Genomic DNA, 24,990 nt, shown 5'->3' with positions numbered 1-24,990 from the left:
AGATGTGGCATGCGGCATCACAGAGTTCTGTTCCGCTAAAAACAAATTTACAAAGGTTAAACGACACTGCTGATTCACCCCAAGTGGATATTCTTCCCGAATATCTGATAATTCTTCTTCGTAATTTGTAATCTTCGCTTGGGATCGAGTTTCTGAGCTTTCAATCCTTTTTCATCTCTGTTTTGCATCACCCCATCACCGCTGTATATATAACAGCTTAGCCATGGCAATTCATTTCACCATCACCTCATCAAATTCTCCACTAAGATATACTAGCACAATGCACTTCGAGAACTACGATCCTTGTTTCCCTGATCAGCCAGTGGTTGATCTTTACCTCCAAATATGGGGAAAATTGCCAGCTTTCAAGTCCAAACCAGCTTTCATTTGGGCCGAAGATGATTCAGCTTCTTCAGGCACCGGGGCTAGCACTTGCTCAGCCATCACCTATCAGCAGCTGAACAATTCAGCGGATTGCATTTCCTCCCAGCTGTTACTTCCGCTGCAAAGGGGTGATACTGTGGTTGTGATGTGTGCTCCAGGACTGGAACTCGTAGAGATCATTTTTGGGTGTCAAAGAGCTGGCCTTTTGTCTGTTCCTGTTGTCCCTCCAGACCCGTCTTTTGCTGAAGATAATTATCACCACCTCGTCAGAGTTATATCCCAGACAAAGCCTAAAGCTGCCATTGCAAATCATTGTTATATCGAGCGCGTTAAGCAGTATAAATCTTCACCTTCGACCAATAAACAACTCTCTGAGTGGTTGCAGAAGCTTAGCTGGATTTCAATTGAGGCTATTAAAGGCAAGAAACTGGACGGGAACTCGAATTCAGTACCGTACAGCGGTTGCAAAGCTGAAGAGGTGTACCTGATTCAGTACACTTCTGGTGCCACAGGAATTCCAAAACCAGTTCTTGTAACGGCGGGTGCAGCTGCTCACAATGTTAGAGCAGCAAGGAAAGCTTATGATCTGCATCCCAATAGCGTTATTGTTTCTTGGTTGCCTCAGTACCATGATTGTGGCCTCATGTTCTTGCTACTTACCGTAGTGTCAGGAGCAACCAGTGTCTTAACATCGCCAGCTACATTCTTAAAAAGGCCCCGAATATGGCTCGAGTTGATTACCTTTTTCAGGGCAACTTGCACTCCCGTTCCATCTTTCACATTACCTCTTGTTCTTAAGCGAGGTGGGGTTGCTCGGGGAACAATTCCTATAAACTTGGAAAGCATGAAGAACTTAATTGTCATCAATGAGCCAATATACAAAGATGCTGTTGAAGAATTCATTCAAGTATTTAGGAGATTTGGGCTGAATCCATCAGCCATCTCTCCATCTTATGGCTTAGCAGAGAATTGCACGTTCGTTTCTACGGCATGGAGAATCGGCAGAAATAACAATTTGCCAACTCACAATAAGCTCTTACCTAGTGCGAGGCTCATTTCTTTTGACAAAGATGAGGAAGAAGATATTGAAATTCTAGTTGTCAATGAAGAAACGCAAGAGCCTGTCGAGGATGGAACAGAAGGTGAGATATGGATATCATCTCCGAGCAATGCCTCTGGCTACCTTGGCCATCCTTCTCTGAGTAGAGAGGTATTCAATGGGATGCTCAGCAAGAGAGTGGGGCGGTGCTATGTCCGAACTGGAGATAGAGGAGTTGTCATTGGAGATGATAGGTATTTATTCGTGACAGGTCGAATTTCAGACATCATTAAACTCCCAAATGGTCAAGAATTGCATCCTCATTACATAGAAACTGCAGCTTACAACAGTCATCCGAAAATACTCCGAGGAGGCTGTATTGCAGCATTTATGGTTTCAGGAACTCTAGCTATTGTTGCAGAGATTCAAAATTTTGAAAGAGAACGAAGAGCTATGAGGAACATATGTGAAGGGATAAGGAAATCTATCATGGAAGAAGAGAGCGTAGCAGTTGGACTGATCGTTCTTGCTGAAAGTGGAAGTGTTCCAAAGACTACTTCTGGCAAAATACGGAGATGGTTAGCTAAGGAGAACCTGATAAGGGCCAAAATTCGTACAATAATGCAGATGGAATTAAAAGAGGAAAATTGTGATTTAGCAGTTAGCAAGAAGATAAATCATTCAAGAGAAGAAGGGAAGGGAGAAACATGCAAACTTAAGGGGAAGGGTGAGGTTGTAGCAGAGCACAAGCTAGGAGGGATCATCCTTTCGCTATCAGAAGCTCCAACTAAAGGACCCTTGCTATCTTCTCTATAGGAACGTGAATGCTACACCGTCTTTATACAATCTTCTTCTTGTTTTTTTTTTTTTGGGTTCAAAAGTCATCCTTGTCTTTATGCAGTCAATCTCTCAGTTTTTTACCTTTTCTTGCCTGTAATCTTTAAACCCTGCATTGTTCGGCTTTTATGACATGGTTCAAAAACTCGGCCAAGACCGAGACGATTCGGCCGAGTCGTCATCGGAACAGAGTTTTTCGATCCAATATCCGGACAAGATGACTCCGAGATAATGAATCGCCGAAAATTCAACCAAGTGACTGAAAACTCGACCGATACGTCTTTGAAACAGATTGAAACGACCGAATCGCCCCGAGTCATCCTGAGTCAACTCGAATTTTTATTATTTTTATTAATTATTTTTGTTTATCATATTTTTTACAATTTTAGAATATTAAGTATTTCAAAAATTTGCGTCTTATCGAAACCGCAATCTATATGTCGGGACCATTACCGAGACCGATGTAGAACGGTCCGGACCGCGACCGCCACTTTGAACCATGATTTTATCGGATGTCCCCAAAGGGACTTCTTCTTCTTCCTTTGACTAAAGAGCAAAGCTTGGAGTCTCTCTTGACCAAAAAATGGGGAAGCAAGGATAACAAGAACCTAACAAGGAAATGCAAGCATCTACAATTTATCAGAAAAATGCAACAATTATACTCTTTATCTGTCTTCTGAAGTGTCAAGAATCATATTTGAAACTAAATAGCATTCGGAGATTGAGGGATCAAGTCAAGCTTGAATGGAATTAGTCATGTACATTAAATTGTTTGTTTTCTTAATTTCAACATATTTGACGATTTCATGGTCAACTCGACTTTGGTTCCGTTTGATAAAACTGAATCTGAATACTGAAACGATTAATTTGCTGAATTTTAAGCACTGAAAAGAAATATATGAATGTCTGAATTTTAATGTTAAGTCTATTTATACTGTTTGATAAACATTTATAATTGAATGCTTAATAAGTTAAATTTGACAAATTTGCCCTTATATCTTTTCATCCAAAAAAGAAATAGAACCTATGATTTAATTAGTTAAAAATGTTAGGTATGAAAATGACAATATTTATTTTTAAATCAAATTAATATAAAAGATGAAATATATTATATGAGGAGTATGGAGAATATGTGAAAATCATTCAAAAGGGAGAAAAAAGAAATAGAAAATCATTAGATAGAGAATATTAGATTATTTAATTAGATAAGAATTTTGAACATAATTAACAAACAAGGGTAGATTTGGTAGATAAGATAAGGTAATTGAAGTAATTCTATTGATTCTTATCAGAATTAAGTATTCAGTTAGGATTTTCTGTAAATGGATTTTCATTTATCAAACACTCAAACATCTGAATATCTGAAAAAATTCAGATTCAACACTTTTTTATGTTATCAAACAGAGCCTTTGTCACAATAGATAAATTTTTTTTTTTAGAAATATGCACAATCAAGGGACGAGCCTCGAAGTCGTTGGCTAAAAATATGTAAATCATAAGCAAAGCAGCGCATTGGTGAAAATTGACTAAATGGAGCCATAGCCACCCTTAGAATTGCTTTACAATTCCAATTTTTTTTTTTTTAAAAAAAAGAAAAAGAAAGGAAGAAGAAGGGTTAATTCCAATAAATCTCCTCAAACTTGCCTCATATCTCACTTTCCTCCCCATGAAGGTTCAATTGAACCAATGCACCCCTAATTTTTCTTACAACATTCCTAATCAACTGCAATTGGGGAAGATAACCCACTTTGTGTCTAATTGAATCATATGCAGCTCCCGTGATCATGTGAATTGATTGAGTTATCCCCAAAAAATCAATAATGAAGCGTAATCTTTATGAACGATTTCATCTGTCTTTACCATTTTTTTTTCCTCGGGACAACAATAAGGGCAAATTTATTTAAGAGTTCTGTAACCGTTAAATACTATCCTGAAAGCAGACCTATGGGTAGACGCTAATGTAAAATGGCAAGTTAAGTTCCCGGTCCAAAAGGGCAAGTAAATTTATTTAATTTATTTTGCTAGCCAAGTAAATTAGTGATTTTCTAGAGATAATTCAGTCAATTCACATGATCATTGCACTGCACAGTGCACATAACTCAATCAGATAGTACAAAATAGGTTATCCGTCCGAATTAGAGTTTATTGGAATTATTTTGTCATTAAGATTCTTTTATCTTGATTTTCAACGAAAACCAAACTTTAATCGAAAAGAAGCAAAATACTTCATTACTTATTCAACATATATACAAACATTTTAATTAAATTAACTAATTTTTTTTGTGATTTTGATCCATTTTGCATGAGCATGAAGATTAAAGGTGCAAAAAAAAAAAAAGGCATACATTTCTCACATGTGAAAGCTCAAAAAATAAGCAGCTCCTTTTTTAAAAAAAAAAAAAAAAATTTCGAACACAAGTTTCTTGGTTTACAATGGAGACAGATATTGAAGATCACAAGGTAACAAACTAAAAAAAAGTGTTCCTTTAGCACCCTAAAAGCCTCGGCAAATTGAGCAAATAACCCCCAAGACGTGACTGCTAAAAATCTAAAAATTACAAATTGAAGACATGAATGCTAAAATATGCCAATTACCAAAGACATGTATGCTTTCTGATGTAGTTACCTAGGATCACTCTCACACAAACAAATTCACAGATTTGAATAAAAAGGGAAGAATTTTCTCGATTGCATAGTTCCCTTTAAACTCACCACAAGCCCAAACCTGTTCCAATTCTCGAGTCTCCAAGCTGTAAGCTACAATTGTTCCAGGAGGAACGTGCAGATACAGCAATTGCAAGTCTTGATTGAAACCGCAAGGCTTAATTCCGCATTTAGCCCTCAATTTCTTTACCTCGCCATTGACCGTCCTATAAAATTCTTGCCATAGAAATTCCTTCAACGTCACAAAATGACTGAACTGCCACATGCAACAGCCCTCCATGCTGCTGTAACGACCATGTTCTTGGTCCATAACTTCATCGTCGCCAATGAATTTGTATATGCAAAGCCTCTCGTTCATTTGATAACAAAAATATATGCTTCCATCTGATTCCCACAAGAGTTGAGAAAGCATGTCTAATGGCCTCCCATAATTACCCTCCTCGGCCTTTGATGGCAATGGGATGAGCTTGAAGAACTCTGCCTCGTTATCATACACCAGCATGCATAGACTCCATATCCAATACAATCTTCCCCTGCAGAAGACGCTAGGGCCAAATAAATGTGCTACATCGAAATCCCTTTTCAGCATAAGGTCGGTGTTCAAAATTGTTGCTTGAAATTCTCTCCAATCCCACGTTGCTGACGAGAAAATCTTGCAGCCAATTGTGCCTCGAACAAAATCAATTTCTTTCAAGAAAAAACAGAGAACCCTGAAGTTTTCTTTGGATGATCCATCTAAAGCAAGGCTTGCACAAGCGAGTCTTGTGATGCTGTGGGCTCGAGGAAGGGCTAAACACTGATCAAGAAAAGGGCTGCAGACGTAGTAAGCCCAAGAAAGACCATCATTTGCGGCGTAGAGGAGTAAGCCTTTGCATGAATTGATCAAGCGGACGGGAAAGTTGCCTTTGATGCACGCATGAGTAGAAAAGAATCCCTGTTGGCCTTCTTGGGTTCTGAGGAAGGTTGATTCTTGAAACTCTGGATTGCGGAGGTTTCGGTTGAGGTTTTTGAGGACGATTGTGAGGCCTGAGGCAGTGGTGGGAGGGTTGCGACGGCGGAAGTGTTCAATGAAATTGCACCATGTCTTGGAAACTGACTTCAATTTTGCCAGAGATTTGAGAGGGATTCTTGAGAAGATGGAGTCTACTACTTCAGGACAAAGATTTCCTAACTCAATTCTATTGGCTTCTTTCATTTTCGCTTGTCAACCCCTTGGGTTCAAATTTCGGTTGTTTATATACGTATAGGGCGGTTAAAGCCTTAAAGGCGGTGATGAAATCAATGGTGACTGGGTTAAAGGCGGTGATGAAAACACTAATGATTGGATCAGTGAAGTAGATTTTTTATGTTTCCTAAAAAAACTTTTTTTGGTCCTCTGCATCCTTCAGAATATAAGAAGCCGGACATCTATCCTTTTAAGAGAAAATAAATTTACACTTGGGCCCCTAATATTTGGACCTTATCCCACTTAGCCCTTTAAGTTGTTAGTTTGAACATTGGATCAATACGAAACAAGTGAAGAATATTGGCTAGCAGTAAATGGACATTTGACAAGTCAAAAAGGCACCTTTAGAGGCCAAAGTACATCTGTTAGTTCGCCTGATGTTTTGGATCCTTGTGCTTCTGTCTTGTAGAATCATTAATGGGGCTAGCATTCGTGAGGAATTTTGCAGTTTATATTTAATTAAGATGTAACGTGCTACTGATAATGACATGATCATTATCAACTAGGGTTTAAGATTTTTCATTTTATTTCAAATTAATGACTTTAAGATTTTTTTTTTAAGTGTGATCTCAAACTCGAAATCTTTCACTTATACTCCCTCTTCCATGCTCTTGAATTTAAGTTGCCTATTGCTGTTGTTATAAGTCAGTTTAATGGACAAATATTAGATTTTAAAGTGTAAATTTACATGCAAAGTACCCAAAAAAGGATGACCGGTATATTTGTCGGGACATGGCAAGCTTTTGCCTACACATTCAAAGATTGCTAGATGGAGGTGTCAAATTCAAAGTTGGAAAAATCACACAAATAGTGTGTATTGGCTCCATAGCTTTTATATCCCTCATTTCTGAAATGATGATTTTTCATTCTTAATATATTAGTTTGGTACCTTTTACGTCCCTTACGTATAGAAGATTGATTTTTCATCCCTTACAAATAAAAAATGCATATTTTTAGTCCCTTGCCTTATTTCTACTCATAAAAAAAAATCACATGTAACTCATGCCTCACAAATTTTAGGAAAAAAAAATGAAAAATTGAAAAGAAAAAGGGAAAATTGTCCTTCAAATTTCTTTCTTCTTCATCATATTTTCCTAGCCAAGAATGTAGCAACCACCATGGTTGACTTCAGCCGTTATGCTGACAATGTCGCCGTTGGCTGCTACCATTTCTGATTACAAAAATTTCACCAAAATTCAACTTCTCGCTCATTTTTTTTTCATGTATAATCTGATTTCAATATTACCTTTTACACAAAAAAAGAACAAAAGTGGATGAAAAATCGAAAAAATAGTGGAGGCTAGTTGAACTTTTCACCTACGTTCTTTTTTTGTGAAAACTAATATCGAAATTAGATTCCATGCAAAAAAAAAAAAATTTGAATGGAATGTTGATTTTTTTGTGAAAATTTGTGACCGAAAATATTGTGGCGGCCGACGACAACACCACTAACATAGTAGCCGAAGGCAACCATGGCTGTTATCATATTCTTAGTTAGGAAAATAAAACGAAAAAGCAAAATATGTGAGGGGATTTTTCTCTTTTTCCTTATAATTTTTTGATTTTAGCCTTGAAATTTGTGAGACATGAGGTGCATGTGATTTTTTTTCTGGCAAGATAAGTAGAAATGAGTCGAGGGACTAAAATCGTGCGTTTTTTATTTTTTGAGGGATGAAAAATCATCATTTCATATAAAAGGGACATAAAAGATAAAAAAACTAATATGTGATATACAACCAAAAAAATCATTATTTTATATGTAAGAGACAAAAAAAAGTACCAAGTCAATATATAAGGAACTATTTGCATGATTATCCTTTCAGAATTTCCCAGCTCCCGCCAGGATTAATTGAATATCCAAGTGCTTTTGGGCTCATTCCATAAACAATGTCATGTATCAATACACCAAGCACTTTTTCCTTTTTTCCATTTTATGTCTTGCATCCAATTTTTCTTCCCTAAATGAGTAAACCCAACTCCATGAAATGCTTGGTTGCATAGTCATAAAACTCTACTCGGCTCGACGGTCGAACTTTTCAAATTGGTGAACCGGCCATAAGATCGGATTAAGTCACTAATTAGATTGGATAAGTAATAACTCATTTACTAATTAATGATCCGATGGTTCAACTAATGAACAAAAAAAATCGTCTGTCGAACCATTAACTTAAAAATTTTAGTATTTTTGTAATTTAAAATATATTGTTATATTATATAAGATAACTACTATCCAATCCGCAGTTGAACTGCCCAATCCATGATTGAACCGAAAATCTGTTGTGTAAGAGCCCGGTGCAACCCAATGAGTACAAACAAATTCACAATGATGCACAAAGATATATCAAATTTAAGCACAATAAAGAAAACTTAATTAAAGAGAAAAGATAAGAAATGCAAACCAAATATCAAACCAATAGCCTCTTCAATTGATGGCGATGCTAACCAAGATGTACAAGTGAAGGCTCACTCCTTCCTCACCCCAAATACTCTTTGGTTGAGCCAAGGAGTTTTACAACTATTCTAGTTAACCCTCAACAACCTACACTTGAAAGATCACTCACCCAATTAAGAACTATTTTATACAAATGAGGCAACCTTCACCAAGGTTTTACCACTCCAAGTGATTGGTTCACCTTCACCAAGGTTTTACTACTCCAAGAGAGTAACCTTCACTTGAGCAACCTCACAACCCAACTTCCCCAACCCCTTATACAACCAACAAAGAATCTTTCTACTCAAAAATCTCACTTGTAAGCTTGTATTTTGTGTTGGCAAAAGTCTCTTGTCTTCTTGTGCTTTGGGGTATTTATAGAAGGTGAGAAATGGCTTCAAAAGGCTCTCTAACGGTCAAATATTAAATGCTGTCAAAACTAGCCGTTGGCCTGTCGGACGTCCGACAGGTGCCTGTCAGACGTCCGAACCACCTGTCGGACGTCCGAACCCAGCGTCCGAACGTAGGCAGAGAGTCATCAAATCTTTGCGAAATTTCTCGGACGTCCGATGCGATCGATGTGCGTCCGAGGCGTGCGTCCGATCCTTCCGGACGTCCGATGCTTCCTCACGAGCGTCCGACAGAGTTTCCTTCTTGATGTTCTTCATCCTTTCGGACGTCCGATAGTTTCCTTTTGGCCGTCCGACATGAGTGACCTGATTTTGCTTCTTCATTTGGTTGGTTTTCTTTCCTTGACACCATTGAACCTGATTCTAACAAATTTCTCACATAAAAACATTAGACCAAATCTACATTTTGGTTTGTTAATCATCAAAACCAAGGATTGATCGACCAAGGTCAACATGTTGAACCAATCACCTCTTTAGACCGAGGTCTGGGTTGGATTTTATAAATATGCTTGGTTATCAATAGGGCTGTCAATGGGCCGGGTCCGGGCCGGAATTCATTATTCCGGACCCGGACCCGAATTACTATGCCGGATCCGGATCCGACCCGTTTACCCGACGGGTCTTTTATCCTATGTTCCGGATCCGGATCCGGCGGGTCCCGGATCCGGATCCGGGTCTACCCGAACAAATTTACCAAAATTTATAATTTCTAATAAAAATGAGAAAAAAATATATTTGTAAACTAATTTCTAACTAATGCAAAGAAAAAACCAAATAAGAAAAGAAATCAAATTAACTTTATTAAAATACATCACCCTAATCAAATTATATTGATAAATATATATTTTTTAAATTATTAATTCATTTATATCCGGATCCGGGTCTAATACGGGTCGGAATACTATATTCCGTATCCGACCCGTTTTTTGTTTGACAAAACGGATCCGGATCCGGAAAACGGAATTAAATCCCTACCCATACCCGCAATAATTTCACGGATCTGGTCCGGATCCGGGTCTAGACCCGACCCGTTGACAGGCCTAGTTATCAAGCGCCCCATTTTCAAAATTTTTCCTGGGCACTCCATTTTCCGGTTTATTATTGTACAGCTTAAAGTTTTCTTGCTGCAGATAAAATAATATAACAACCACAGTAACATAAAATATTTTTGTTCTTACTATGGCATTGAATAAACAAAAAAAGTCAGCATATCGAGAACCTTTCGCTAAACCAATGTGGAAAAACAAAAAAGGCCTGATGCGCAGTTTTTTTTTTTTTTGGTGAAATTCTGAGAAAATTTGTATGCAAGGCAAATGGTTAAGCATGCATGATCTGTAACCCACTGATGGATGGCTCGCGTGAGTTTAGTAATTCGCTGATGTATAAGAAATGGTGATATAATAAAGGGATAATTTTAGAAACGTTTCCTGAAGTTTGTGATGACTGCACACACCTCCCTTTAGGTTTGAAAAATTATGGAAACGTCCTATAAAAAATTTGTTTGGATAGTACTTTTATCCCAAATAATATTTGGCTTGCATCATAAACACATTTCCCAACCCACCTTTTTATATTCCTAATCACCTTTTAATCTCACATACATCACATCACAAAAAGTGCTACAGTAATTATTCCAAATAATATTTCAAATAATACACTATCCAAACTATCAGTACAAAAAGTCTAATAAATATCTTATATTGCCTTTATTTGATTTACAAAACAAATTAAATGACAAAAGAAATCAAATATTTGTTTGGATTGAGCATTATTTACCCAGTTTTATTTGCTTACATCATCATTACAATTTTCAATACACCTTTTTATCTTCCCAATTACCTTTTTATCTCACATACATCACATCACAAAAAGTACTACAGTAAAAATATTCCAAATAATCCCAAATAACTTACAATCCAAACAAATTGCTAAGTAAAAAGATGGTTTGAGATAGTTCTTTGTAGCAAAATTTAAGTCATGTTTCAAAACATCATTTTTTAATATTTAGATTTTTTTTTCCTATGCTAAGTAAGTTGTGAAGAAACTATTTTCAACAGATACATCCCTACTAGTCGGCTATCTATAAAACTAAGTAAAAAGTCCATTTAAATGACCTAGGAATTGAATATAATAATGTATTAGGTAAGATGAGCTTAGAATTTTTGAACCAAAAAAATTAAAAAATGAAGATTTTTTTTCTTTACACCCACTTTTCACTTAGAATTTGTAAAGTTGTCAAGACTATTATAGTCTTTTCATAACATTAAAGGAGTTAAGTATAATTTTTCAAACCTCAAGAGAAGTGACTGCAATTATTTAGAAACCTTAGGAGAGGTGTATGAAATTATACCTATAATAAAATGCATGTCTTATTAGTTATTAATTATACCACATGTTTGAAAAAATTATGGTAAAACAGGTCTATCCAAATACATTTGGCCTACAGGTAGGTAGTTGGTAATCTTCATTTTAGTGATGAAGGAAGTTATCCAGAGAGTGACACTACTACTGATATCGCATCTCTCACCACCCGTAATAGATCAGTTAATTTCTTATCACAAATATTCTCTGAGCTAAAAATTCAGTTTATTTAATAAAATCTATTCCCCAAAAGTTGCACCCCATACTGCCTATAAATGGTTAATATTGCCCGTGAGTTTACTAGATCTAGGCAGCCATAGGACGCTCAAAACACTAGGGAAAAAAAAATGCTACTGAACTTCCTTTCGCTTTCACCTTATTTTCCTCATCCATCTCCAGCTATTGAAGCACTCACTAGCTAGCTTGATATTTAGCAATGGAGTCAGTCCCTGTTCCTTCTTTACAGCAGTAAATCAACAGGCCTAGCTGCTGTAAATAGTACAGTGCCAGTGAACTTCCTCCTTGAGAAAAGAAAAGTAAAACAAGAAACCAACAATAGAAGTAGGAGGGGAAAAAGGGTTTTTGGCTTAATGAAAGAATATTAACTGTACACAGCGACAACGAAAGCTCAAAAACTATAACCCGTCTAGTAAAGAGTAATCAATACTAAGAAGATGAAAGAATATTTATCTGATTCCATGGCATCCAGATAAATGGTTTCCATTGGTCAGTTTGCTGCACTGTACCACTAGGGGCCGGTATGCAGTAACCCAACCAAGTACCAAAGCATATCACAGATCACTGTAGTCCAAGCATGGATAGAGAGAGAAAAAGAAAGAGAAGGGGAAAGCATCGATTGTATCACGGAAAGGTAAAGACATTGCTTGGGGAAAGCATGGACTTGGCAGAGGTGCGCAGGCAGAACGCTGCAGAGAAGCATAGTGTCACACACACACACACGGATACAATACAATAGCTAGCCTCTTCTGCCTTTCGGCTTTCGGAAGATAGGATGGATAGATAGATGGGAGAACTGAGCAGCTAAGTTTGGCTAAGCCTCAACTCAATTTCAACTCAAAAGGCACAAGAGGACAAGTGCGCCACTGTGGACCTACCTTCTAGCTCCTTCTCTTTCTTTTTCACCTTACCGTTTACTTTAACAGTTGATTCGTTTACCCAACAGGGCCAACTCGCCTATGCTGTTTTGTTACTCGTTAAACCGGGATCAAGACTCCATTTTTAACGACTAATGGAATCTAGAACCTGGGATTATTGGGAGAAAACATGGTGAGGGAGAGCATCATATCAAATCTAATGAAGAATCATGAGGCTACATAAGGCTGTAAGCGTCAATTGGGAGTGTCATAAACAAAAAAGAGAGGCGAGTACGTGAGAGAACTGGCAAAGATAAGAAATATATAGAAAGGGGCAATAATGACGGGGGAGGGATGGGACCAAGTGGCAGGGCGTGGGAGAGGACGAACATGACTCTGTCGGTTGTTTTTATGCTCAGTTGTTGTTAATCTCATCAGTTGTTTTCCACTTATCTCCTCCCTTAGCTTCATCACAAGCAACCAAGCTGTCTCTTGTTGGATACATAGTTGGCCTGTTGGAACCACTGAAACACTCCCCCCACGCCCTCTTTTCTCCCTCTACCCCAATTAACCCTCATCCTCCTCTTTTCTTCCTCTCTTTTCTCTCTTTCACTTTATCTCACCAAGAAAAGAAAAAACCTAAACCCTGCTTCTCTCCATGTTTTTTTTGGGACAACAGAAATCCCATTCGATACAATCCTAAGGTGGTGGTGGTGGTGGTGGTGGAGGAGCTGCGGCAGGCTTATTCTAAGGTAGAGTAGTCAGGGCCCCATTCATGTTTCTGCACTCTCCTTTTCAAGATATCTTGGAGACTTCTCTCTTTTGTTTTTCTTTTAACTAGTTAGGTGTTTCTTCTATCCAGATGGCCCCCATCTTCCCTCTGTTACCTTCTTCGTCACTTTAGATCTTGATTCTGATCAAGCAAACAGTTTGAAATTTGGGGATATGGGTAGTTGAGATGAGGACACAAAAGCTGAATATTATTGACAATCTCTAAGATTAGGGTGACCACTTAGATTTTGTACGAGGACGATTTAGTTAAGCTACTCTAGTTAACCCTTTTGAAAATCAATTATAGTAGTCAATAATTGACCCCATAAAATGCTAGTAGTAGATTAATCGTTGGAGGATTTTATTTGAGGGGCAAACATCAATCTACTTTGGGTTTGATATTATTATCCTCCGACAGACATAAATGGCTCTAGCTGGTGAGGATAAGGAAATGAGAATACCATCAGGTTCTTTAGGTTATGACCCACTTGAAAACCTAGAGCATAGCACCGCCACCCATCATAACCATCATATTCAGCATCCCGAAGACCAGCTGATTCACCAAGAGAAATCTTCCCGAGGCCCCGGTGCAACTGCAGCTGCACTGAGTTCAGGTGGATCTAAATCCAAAACTCCAACTCCCACAGCTGGAAGAAGTCATAGCACTAGTAGTACTAGATACCGCGAATGCCTCAAGAACCACGCTGCTAGCATTGGCGGAAATGTTACAGATGGTTGCGGAGAATTCATGCCCAGCGGTGAAGAAGGAACCCTCGAGGCCTTCAAGTGCGCTGCTTGTCACTGCCACCGCAACTTCCACCGCAAAGAATCCAGTGGAGACGGTGCAATTGTGGTGCACCAGCTCCCACTTCCGCCGCCGCTGCCCTCTCCGTCCATGAACCAACATCGTGGGGAGTCCATGAACGTGCACGCTAACCACTGGACTACTATGGTTCAGCCAGTGAAGATGGCTTTTGGAGGTGGGAGTGCAAGTGCAGCCACAGATTCTTCAAGTGAGGAGCTGAATTTCAACGCCTACCAGTCAACATCAGTTCCTCCACCCCCGCAATTTGTTCTTGCAAAGAAGAGGTTTCGGACTAAGTTTTCTCAGGAGCAGAAGGATAAGATGCTGGCATTTGCCGAGAAACTCGGATGGAGGATTCCAAGGGAAGATGATACTGAAGTGCAAAGGTTTTGCAGTGAGGTTGGAGTGAAAAGACAAGTTTTTAAGGTTTGGATGCACAACAACAAGAATTCTGCCAAAAAGAACCCTCAAGAATCATAAATAAACGTTTTAAGGGGAATGCAGTGTAGTGGGATTCCTAGATTTATCTCGAGTATATTAGGTGATGTAGAATGGGTGTGGGTTTTTGTATAGGGAGAGTAGTAGAGATGAGAGATGGATTACGGGCTCCTGAGTTTCTCTTCTTTCATTAGTTAAGATTCATGTATGCTTTTCTGGGGATCGATCGAGGTGCCTTTCTCTTACTTATTTTTATTATTTTTAATATTTTTTTTTGGGGGTTCAAGTTATTAAAGTTTCTCTCTAGCTAGCATATTATTACCAAGAACTTGGTCTTAATTTCTTGTGCCATTTCCTTTGCATCTTTTGTGTTTCTTTTGCAGTCCGATGGTCCTTAAATTGTTGTACGTACTAGAGGTTGGGGAGCGAAGACCAGCTCCCCACCAAGTCCTATATATGTTCTTCATTAGTGTCCCTTTTTTTCTTTTTTCTTCTTTCTTTATTAATTATTATGGTTGCTTTTTCCACTTGTCAGTTCTCGATTCAGATTTTATTTTCCAAGAGGCCTATCAGGCAAGGTATAAATCTGTTAACGCCTGAACTTCCACTACTTCATTGAGACATGCTTTTGCTTTTTGCACTTGAGTTGACTGTCTTTAGCTTCCATGATTCCATCCCTTGGTTGATAATTATATGATGCAAAAGCCGGCTACCATATGATCTAGTCTTTTTACGCCAGTTCTTTACCTATTTTAGGTGAACAACAAAAGAAAATGTTTTGTGGGCATTGCATGTCGATTTCTTTGACCTCTAAGCTTGATACAACCATTACCGTGTCATTGCATAATATTGGTGCTTGCAAGTTGGAGCTTGTACGTCCGGCGTAGAACAGAGGCGTGATACAATGATAATTGAAGGGATTTAATTCTTAGGTGACAAATATTTGCAATTCTGCATATCTAATACGGATTGTATGAACTTGGTGCTAGTGATAAAAGGCAAGGCGTGTGCTAGTGATAACTGCCGATGTCCCGAGATAATTCAGAGTTTAATGAGAGAAAAGATGAAAACAAAAACCTCGAATGAGAGAAATTGTTCAATTTCGGGAAAAGGACTGACTTGTTTTTTACCAACCAGCTCTAACATGACCCGGAAAGCACCATCACCATGATTGAAGATCAGTGCTGCGGCTGGCTGACTGAGAGTTGCATGGATCTGTCGAGAGAAGATTAAGGTTCGTTTCGTTTGTTTGGGATTGCGAAATGTCTCTGATACAAGTACTTCTAGCAAAAGTGCTATTATTAATTCATCAAAAATTGAGTTTCTTTAGGTTACGAGAAATTAATTATCAAATGCCTGCTCAAAAGCACCGTAACGTCAAATGGAGCCGAAGAGGGGACAACCTAGAGAAAGGCTGCACTTCATTTAACTAAACAAGCCCACTCCTTATTGTAATATTTCGAAGTCGGCCTCAACAATGGGTCAGTGAGTTGTGATTGGCAACTGTGGACTCATTTCTTGGCCCGGTCTCATTCTGAGGGTTTCACTTAACTCCGTCTCCTCCCCCCTTATTTATTACTCAGTTGAAGTCTCCCTCAAACGGGAAAAATATATTTATATTTTGGAAGTCTTCAAAAGAATGGATGTAATATCTCCGAAATACTAATATGGTTTTTGAGTAAAAGGCAAATGATCGAGAGGTTAGCAAAAAGTGACTGATACATACCACATGGGATCCTCAGTGCCACTTTTTCGGTGACAATTCAGTGCCACTTCTATATTTATGCCAAGTGTTCTATTCATTTAATTTGTCATATGTTGTTCATTTAAATTTCTCCGACCAACACGTGATAAGTGAGATTGGTATTGAATTTGGCATCGAGTAGTGGTATAGAGGATCCTATCTGGATACATTTATTTTAGTATTACGTTTGCTAAAAAGTGGTAGTCCTATTTACAGGAGTCCGAAAAATAGCAAGAGCTGCAAAAGTTTTGCGTTTAGAGCTTAATAAAGGGGAAAAACGGAAAAAGAAAAGCTCCAATCATTTAAAAAAAGTCTCCTAGAGAATAATTATACTGAGAATCACATTTTGTCATGGAACTGAAATGTTTCCTTTCCCACTTTACTTCCTTCATCGCCAAGGTGTACGCAGCCTCGAGAAGTACGAGGATATATGTTTGCTGAGAAACGCAAGCCAAACCAGTACTGCCTTATTCATCAATCATACTAACTCCTCAGTCCTCCCCTTCCCCACCAAACCAAACCAAAACCTACCCATGGCTTCATCTGACAAGCAATTTATATCTATATAGCAGCCACATACGTACGCCACCCATTCAAAGTCTCAATCTCCTCATCCGCCTTTTTATCATCTGATCGTGCATCTTCTTCCTCGAAAAGACCAGGCATTATTCTTCCATAAACCAAGTTGTCTTTTGCTCATCACCCCCATCCATTAATTGACACTCACTGAGTTCCCCATGCAAGTGGAAACCCTCGAACTTATCTACTAATCTTTCGTACAACGAGTCTTTTCTTCGTGAGTCGTGAGTGACCATGCATGACCCACCTGGCCCACATTGAATTAGATCTTCAGTCCGCATTGGCCACAAACAACCTGTATAGGATAGCATGGCATTTTCCTGGACCCCACCAACGAACTTCAACCAGCCATCATTGCAATTCATGAATTGGAGCTTTGGCTCCTTTTGGCCCGGGGTCAAGGGTGGTGGTGCACCGTGCATCATTGGAATTCTAAGTTGTGGGTTCAGATTAGATCGAGCTCGAGCTCGAGCTCGAGCTGAACTCGATCGATCCAAACGGTCAAATATCCTCTGCGATTGCACCTGCTGTAACTGCAGAGAACTCGAATATTCCTACTTTTGCACCTCAGTGTCACGATGGACGGCGCAAGTGAAGAAGAGGATCGAGGGTTGAGGAGTCAATGATGCCAAATGGAGCCATAGATTTAATTGCGGTTTATGATATATGGGGAGGAAGGAATGTATGGCGGTTTGCTTGCTGTCATCGGATGATGATGATGTTGTGTGATGAACATGGGAAGTCATTAATTTGATGGTTTGAGCTTTTGCGCCAGCCTGCGGTCGAAGAGGGTTTTGCTTGTCCAAATTGGATGGTCGTCTGATTATGAATGCTGAAATTGATGATGACAACAATCGTGATGTTGATGATAAAAAAAAAAAAAAAAAAAAAAGAGGAAGGTCTGGACCACTATCATTTGCCCGAAAATGGGGCGGCGTTGTAACGTTAGTTGTAGACTTGTAGCAGTAAACAAGTGTATATTGACAATTTCACGTGGCCAATTATATTTATGTATGGTAGTAAATTAATTGACAATTTCACATGGCCAACTATTGGCAATTAGTCAATAATTATATTCCGGAAAAACAAAAATACAAATACAGGCCAACTGCTTTACCTTTTTTTTTTTTTGTCAAAATTCTTTACCTATTAGTTGTACGCTACTCCGTAAATCAAAATTCTGACTACTACGATTTCCTGTACAATTTCAACTTATTTGACATCTATATGCATGCATCGGACGCTTGTTTTTTTTTTTTTGAATAAAATACTCATAAAGGAAATGAGAAAAGATTAAAAAAAAACATGTGATTTGTTTATGTTTAATGATTTGTGATTTGTTTATGTTCATTTCATCTTTTTTATAACCCTTTTTCTTGTATTTATGGTATTGGGTTTGTTCAACGCTGCTGAGCCGCAGCACAACCTCAGAGGAAGTCAAAAATTGTCACTGAATCAGGCAAAGGCAGCTAACGCGCTCGCTCGCACGCAGGACGAGCCGGAAAAGTCCTCTCCCTATACCCTCAGCATCGTACGAGAATATCAGCAAATCTATGTTCGCGTTTGAGGTACAAGTATGACGGACCGACACCAACGGGGATGTAGCTCAGATGGTAGAGCGCTCGCTTAGCATGCGAGAGGTACGGGGATCGATATCCCGCATCTCCACCTGGGATACCTATTTTCCCTTTGAAGCTTTTGTTATATACCAAAAATAACGCCGCCAAAACAGCATCTTCTTATCGAACGCAAGAGCCAACTGCCAAGAGCTTCTTCAGTCAATTCCAACGTAGTGTAGGCGTAGGTCTACTTGCTGCCTAATTTGCGCACCAAATTCCGTGATTCTCTTTTTATGTAAACCTAAATTTTCCTGCCCTTTTCGCATCTTTTAATGGTTTACAACTGTACCGTATCCTCCAAAGGACTTCTTCCTCTGGTGAAGATGACGGTCGAAGCCCATCTTATCATTTGATCAGTATATTCTGCACTCTGCTTTTGATTGGGTTTTTTTTTTTTTTTTTCTTCTTTGCTTTTTGATCATTGTTCTGTTAGAATTTCAAATACCGGACAAGAAAGGTTGTTATAGTTATACAACACAGAAGAAGAAGAACAAGACTGCATTAACGTAGACGTAGATGGATAATAGTAATACACATGATGCCTTTTGCACAATTGGCAGTTCTGTTTTGCACACCTGGGACCTATCTATTTTATAGTTAACACTTGGTAAGTACAGCTGAACAGAAGACAAAAAACACCACAACACAAATTCAGGATTTCTGAATGAAGCATCTGCTTTTTCTTACACCACATTTCTGACTGCACTGTGCCTTGATATGCTCTAAGTTTTGAACTCTACTGTAGCTTTAGATTCTTCAAAAGCCTGTCCAAGGAAACAGCTTAATTAGTGAAATAAAAAATGTCTGTCACCTATATGTATATGTATGTATGTATTGCATGTATCGTAGTCGTTCTTAAATGTCTTATTATTGAATAATACTCATTCTTACTCCTCACGCTATCATCCAACTTTTCAATAATATCACGTTAGGTACTAGAAGAAAGAAAGTTAGATAGAATGAGGTCAGACAATAAAAGAGTAAGAATGGATGCTGGCACTTGCTTAAAATTAATTTTCCCGGTACATATACTAGTTCTAATTGCGTATAAACTTTCGGCCCACAAGATTAATAGATTGACCTCATCTGTCACTTTATCCTGCGATATCTTCTTATCTCTAGGTCAAACCACCAATAAACTATTAGGAGGGAGAGACAGCATATTCACCACATTATTTAACTGTTCAGATAAAATTTTAAATTTCCTCGGGAAAGGTTAATGTCTCAAAAATGTCGTACAACTAAAAGAAAGTCGTTATCTTCGGTTACAGAAGAATACGATGTATGGCAAACCAAATTAAACATGCTTATTATCGTCAGCACGAAATTGATCATGATCCTTCTAGCAGATGAACGAAACTGCCTTATGTGCTTGGTCCAAGAAATGCTGTACCTCTCGAGCAAGTCTTGGGATTATTGAAAATTTATCAAGGGATGTCAGGATTTAACTTCAATTTTGTTTGGAATCACGTGAGAATTCTTACTGAGACCAGAAACTAGCATTAAACTATATGTATGTTTTCCGTATAGTGAGGTGGGCGAATTTGTGGAGTAGGACCATGTGCATGTGCTCCAAAACGAGTAAGATTAAATTTCATGTGGATTCTTGTAGGAAACCTGAACCAATTACGTAGATGTTAATAAAATATCAAGAAATCAGGTTGGCAGGGGTAATCTGTTTGCTTATTTATTTATTTGAACGGATGGTATAGAAAAGTCTTTGGAGACAATTCTTAACTTTACCAGAAATGGAACACTTGGCCAAAAAAGCAACCAGAGATGGAAAGCTCTCCAAAGATTTTAACAATGCATGTCTTATTGTCGATATCTAGGGACATATTGCTTGTATTGACAGTATTCCATTTGGCTTAGATGATGGAAACGTATCATCCTGTTTTTTTTTTTTTAAATTAATGTTGATCTAAATGCACTTGTCATGCTTCAACAATGAAATGAAAGAAGCGGTTGAACTTAATGTGGAAAGAATTCAAGCTTAAAACACACACAGCGAGAAGTTGTAACTTGTAATTAATTACCATGCTTGATTTTTTCAAGAAAGTGAATGCAATGAGCGAGCTCAAAGATTCAACAACACATAATTGAGATGCATTACGATGCAGATTGCATGGAGAATACCTGGAAAATGTGCAAGGGGGGGCAAGAACATCAGTGATCAGGAATTACCTCTGCTCGTTAGCATATCCTCTGCCATTGCTTGCCATGGACCTGTAGTTAGGCAAGGGAACTTGGTCTGATTCTATTTGCATGATGTCCTTTACAAGGACCTCATAGTGCCTCCTGACTTCCTCTTCTGATTTTCCACCCACGGCCCTGGCGATGTTATACCAGCGATCAGGAGTGTCCTTGTCATAGGTAGCCAAGGCCTCCTCAAATTGCTTGTTCTGCTTTGCAGTCCAGGACTGAGAAGAGCTGCGCGAAGATGTCATGGAACTGGATGCCATTGCAGACTGAAGAGAGTAGGAGACTTGGTTACAAGTATATATAGATGGAATTCTCCGAGGGAATACTCCAAAAGACAAAGGCAAGAAATGGGATTATTATGGGATGAAACCAAAAAGGGGGCAAGGGAAAAAGACTTGGAAGTCAAGAGAGGATGTTATGGAGAAGCAAGTTCTATTCTAGCTCCTTATAAACTGGAGGCAAAGCTCAAAGGTGGTGGGTTGCAGCAAGTTGGAGAATAAATGGTTTTTCTTTTCTTTCTTTCTTTTTTTTTTTGGGCAAATTTCTATTGGAGATGGAGAGAGGTAGAGACCAAGATGGGGATTCGCGTGCTTAGGAACCACAACATGCCGCAGGGCCAAGAGGGCGAAAGAGGTGGAGGAGAATACATGAAGGGCATCGGAAGCCAAAGCTTTTTTTCCAAATCGTGAAAAGTCATTTTCTTGTCTTTTATAATATCATCAGCAAGTGGATTATCTGAGGAGCTCACTCCCAGCTGTGGGGATTAGATCCCCAAATTCCTAACCTACTAATTACGATAGAATTGTCGACAACAAGGGAATCAAACTTGGGCCCTTTCCCTCTTCTTCCCCCAAACCCCCCCAAAAAAAAAGGGGAGATTGCAGGTCGGCAAGTAAAATTACATAGATTATTATTAAAGCATTATTTATGGTATACCATCTCTTTTGTATTATATGGAACATGTATCTCCAAACCTCATGATACTTATACGTGGTCAAGTTTAGATTGTTCCATCTAAAAACCAATTGACAAATGAACGCTGGCTGGAATTCCTTGACATATTGATATGGGACATTTTATCTATTTACAACTATCACTTATATTGATAGTAAAACCATATGAAATTGTCACAAAAAACGTGTACGGGAAAAAGAAATGGTAAACGTCTTCTATTTGTTCTGACATAATTTGGTACTTCTTGGATAGCACTTCTCTATACCAATGGCAGTATATTGGAATTGGAGGGCAATCTTGTTTTTCTTTTTGGTCAATGATAGAATACTTCACCTTATATTTGTCTACATCTTCTAACCAGTGAGCATATGTCTAAAGACAGTGCATCCACAAAGGGATGGCGAGATAAATGGAACTCTTATCTTATCTTGTCCATCCATATATGTTATCTTCTTAAATACTCAACCAGAATACAATTTCTTGGCATTTTAATTTTCAAGTTTGGCTAGTATTTGCAGGAGCTGTTGTCCTGCAGTTGCAGAAGAAGGAAAAGATTAAGGATATTACACGTAGCCGCTCCTTCTTTGAAATATGGTTTATCTTTCCCTCAATTTCTCCGTGATTGGTGCTTGTATTGGTTACTCGGACTTGGAAATGGTGTTTTATCATGTTTTGAGCAACATTCCAAGAGCTTCAGTCCAGAGTTTGCTCCATTGATGGAGTTTTTTGTTTTTCTCCTCTGATCAGCTGAGGTAACAGGTCTGCAGCCCTTACACAAGTTGGACAGCCGCAGGTTGATGTCATCTGCCTATTTTTTTATCATATCTAGAAATGGGATGTTAGCTTCTCCCCTATAATTCAGCAAAACCCTCAATACTTGAAGCGAAATTTCAGTTTCTTACTGATATTTTTACCTGTATATCATATACTTTGTCCTGTTGTAGAGCTATTTTAGCAACCTTCGACCGTTGGACGTTGGTCTCAGACAGAACTGTGAAAGAATTAACAATTAGCACGACTGGACCAATGAATGACACTCTACTGTTACTCTTACATTTGCTTGCTTTTTGTGATTCTTGAAATCTAATATGGGCACAGGAGGTCCAGTGTACCTGACGGTGCTATCCTGCTTTTAAGTACCAGTTCTTTGCCTTTGCCCCCTTGCTCAATCTGATCAGGATCCACCTTAGATTCGTTTTACTGTGATCTCCAATGTCTAGCTACACTTCTGCTTAAACTGGAATATGATTCCGTACTATGCTAAGTTGATCACGAGCAAATAGGGCATTAAATCTAAGATGCGACCTCAGTTCTAACTGCATGAATTGACACAGTACTTCAATAACTAAATTCAACAAGACAATTAGAATTTTGTTACGTTGCTGTTAAGCAAGTGTTTCCACATTCCATAAACAAGATCACCTCATATACACGTCGTCTTTGTGCTGGAGATGGCGGGTGGTCATTGCACAACTTGTAGTAGTAAAATTGGCAAGTTATGTTAATCCTTTCCTGAGATTCTTTGGCTTCTGTTGAGAAAGATATAAGGGCATCAGAAAAGTGAGCAGATTGGATTTGGTATCCTGATTTAGTTAAGCTCAGGTGCCTCATATATGCTTGCCGACCAGGGAGATAATAAATGGTACACTGGCACATTGCAGGTCCTGTTTATTGTGATTGCTGATGATTGAAGCGACTGTTCTAGTGGAAACGTTTGGGCCAATTGGACCGATTTAATAGATGCTAGATTTCTTAAGACTGATGGATCAAAATCGAGATGTAGAAGAGTTACTCCTTGAAGCTGAAGGTGATCGCATCTTGAGTGGACAAATCCTCATTAAGCTGTATTTTTTTTTGTTTTTTTGGGGAGGGGTTGTGTGTGTGTGTGTGGTGATCTTCTAGGCTATTGGCTAGAAATTCGGTTCTCTTGACTGGAGCCTCCGAGTCGACTTTCAAAGTTCTGAAATTTCTCTTTCCGAGCGTCAGCTTTCAAAGGCGTGGTATTTTGACAATACAACACAAGCGCCTTTAAATCACAATTGGATTCTTGATGATCTTGACAGCAGCCTAATCCCGCCTAGACGCCCATAAGAAGAACAAGTCAATTCTCATATCAACCAGGCTCATACGTGGCCATGTTCGACTTTTTTTTCTTTTGGGATAAAATAAAACATACGACAGAATCAACAAAAGAAGGTGGATCTCACCACCACATCTCAGAATCAGCTGTAGACTCAGCCAATTTATGAGCCACTAATCTCTTTATCCAACCTTAGCTTAACGAATGAAACCGACTCTTTGCTAGTTGCATATCACAAATCACATGATAGCTATATCTGTGGTAAACCGAACCATAAAATGACTATTATGTGCCCTGAGTGTAACCAGCGGAAAGCTTCTTCTGCACTGATGTCTTCACTAAAATCTTGACTCTAGTCCATTAAAGAGATAACCAGTTAGACAGCAAAGTATTTCCTAGTAACTTGGTGTTCCCCTCAAGACTACTTTCAGTTCAAGACAATTGATTCATGTAGACATCTTAACATAATATTGTGGATAACAGACTTTAGCGTACAGGCAATTCTCTGTTGGAAAACCAGGATTCTTGCTCTCCAATCTGATAGGACGTTGCATTTATAAATGATAGCCCTTTAACGACACCAAAAGAAATTATTGTTCTGTTTTTTTCTGTTCTAGGGAAGAGGGGTTGGCTGCAGTTAGAATTCCCAACTGCTGACCACATGTACCATTATATATGCAGATGTTCAAGACTTTTCTGTAGCCACTTTTCTTGTTTTCCTCTCGAGGGGCCATGATACATGTATATGTGTTATCAATAATGAGAGAGGTCGACATCCAACTCCAGACTTTTTATTTGTGGATTATCATCCAGCTCGCTAGGAGCCTAGGACCATTATGAGGAACTTCTGAAAATGAAATCAAGCGATTGAGAGACAATGAGATCTCCATAGTCGCCGTTTACTGTGCAGGGGAACATGGGAAATTCTCCAAAAAGGGAGGAAGGGGTGGAATTCCCTTTTTAGACCACTTGCTAATTGGGTCCTGCGGTTTTGAGTTCCTGCCCACATGCAGGGTGGAGGGCCCTTCTCTTTCGCACAGGTAATATTCAGGAAAATTTGAGATAGGAATCTGCAATGCAGAATGCGTTTGCTCCCTTATATCAAGAATCCTTATCATCTTTAATCCTTTAGATTTTCTCCCTTTTTACCTTAGGAACTGGTGTGATCTTCGGCCCCAAGATCCCCTCCGTATGATTGGAAGTTTGGTTATAAGTTACAACAATTGGAGGATGTTTGCGGGAAGCCTTTATTCAAAAGTCAGAATTCTAGTGATATGGTGCTGATCCACTTTTAGTTGGATTAAGTCCCTCTTTTCTTGTATGATACCATGCTCGTAAGAACGCGTAGCATTG

The 24,990-nt window shown here is 38.7% G+C and overlaps 3 protein-coding genes and 1 non-coding gene across 4 annotated transcripts; 3 read left to right on the top strand and 1 right to left on the bottom strand.

Annotated features, from left to right (window-relative positions):
- Positions 1 to 223: 223 nt before the first annotated feature.
- LOC113749201 (long-chain-fatty-acid--AMP ligase FadD26-like) lies at positions 224 to 2,239 on the top strand. Its single transcript, XM_027292879.1, has one exon. It carries the CDS (start codon positions 224 to 226, stop codon positions 2,237 to 2,239), a length of 2,016 nt encoding a protein of 671 aa, XP_027148680.1.
- Positions 2,240 to 12,904: 10,665 nt separating this feature from the next.
- Positions 12,905 to 14,733, top strand: LOC113749311 (zinc-finger homeodomain protein 2-like). Its single transcript, XM_027292999.1, has one exon. It carries the CDS (start codon positions 13,641 to 13,643, stop codon positions 14,499 to 14,501), a length of 861 nt encoding a protein of 286 aa, XP_027148800.1. The 5' UTR covers positions 12,905 to 13,640; the 3' UTR covers positions 14,502 to 14,733.
- Positions 14,734 to 18,377: 3,644 nt separating this feature from the next.
- TRNAA-AGC lies at positions 18,378 to 18,450 on the top strand. Its single transcript has one exon. It is a non-coding gene; the product is annotated as a tRNA-Ala (tRNA).
- A 429-nt stretch (positions 18,451 to 18,879) lies between these two features.
- LOC113749499 (protein RADIALIS-like 3) lies at positions 18,880 to 21,194 on the bottom strand. The gene is made up of 2 exons (XM_027293255.1): positions 20,586 to 21,194; positions 18,880 to 19,165 (listed from the first exon to the last, which is right to left on the bottom strand). The coding sequence occupies exons 1-2, from the start codon at positions 20,861 to 20,863 to the stop codon at positions 19,138 to 19,140; spliced, it is 306 nt and encodes a 101-aa protein (XP_027149056.1). The 5' UTR covers positions 20,864 to 21,194; the 3' UTR covers positions 18,880 to 19,137.
- Between the last annotated feature and the right edge of the window lie 3,796 nt (positions 21,195 to 24,990).

The sequence above is a fragment of the Coffea eugenioides genome, chromosome 10, assembly GCF_003713205.1.
Source record: "Coffea eugenioides isolate CCC68of chromosome 10, Ceug_1.0, whole genome shotgun sequence".
NCBI classification, from domain to species: Eukaryota; Viridiplantae; Streptophyta; class Magnoliopsida; order Gentianales; family Rubiaceae; genus Coffea; species Coffea eugenioides.
Note: the sequence above shows the minus strand (reverse complement) of the source record. Positions and strands in the feature narration are given on the sequence as shown.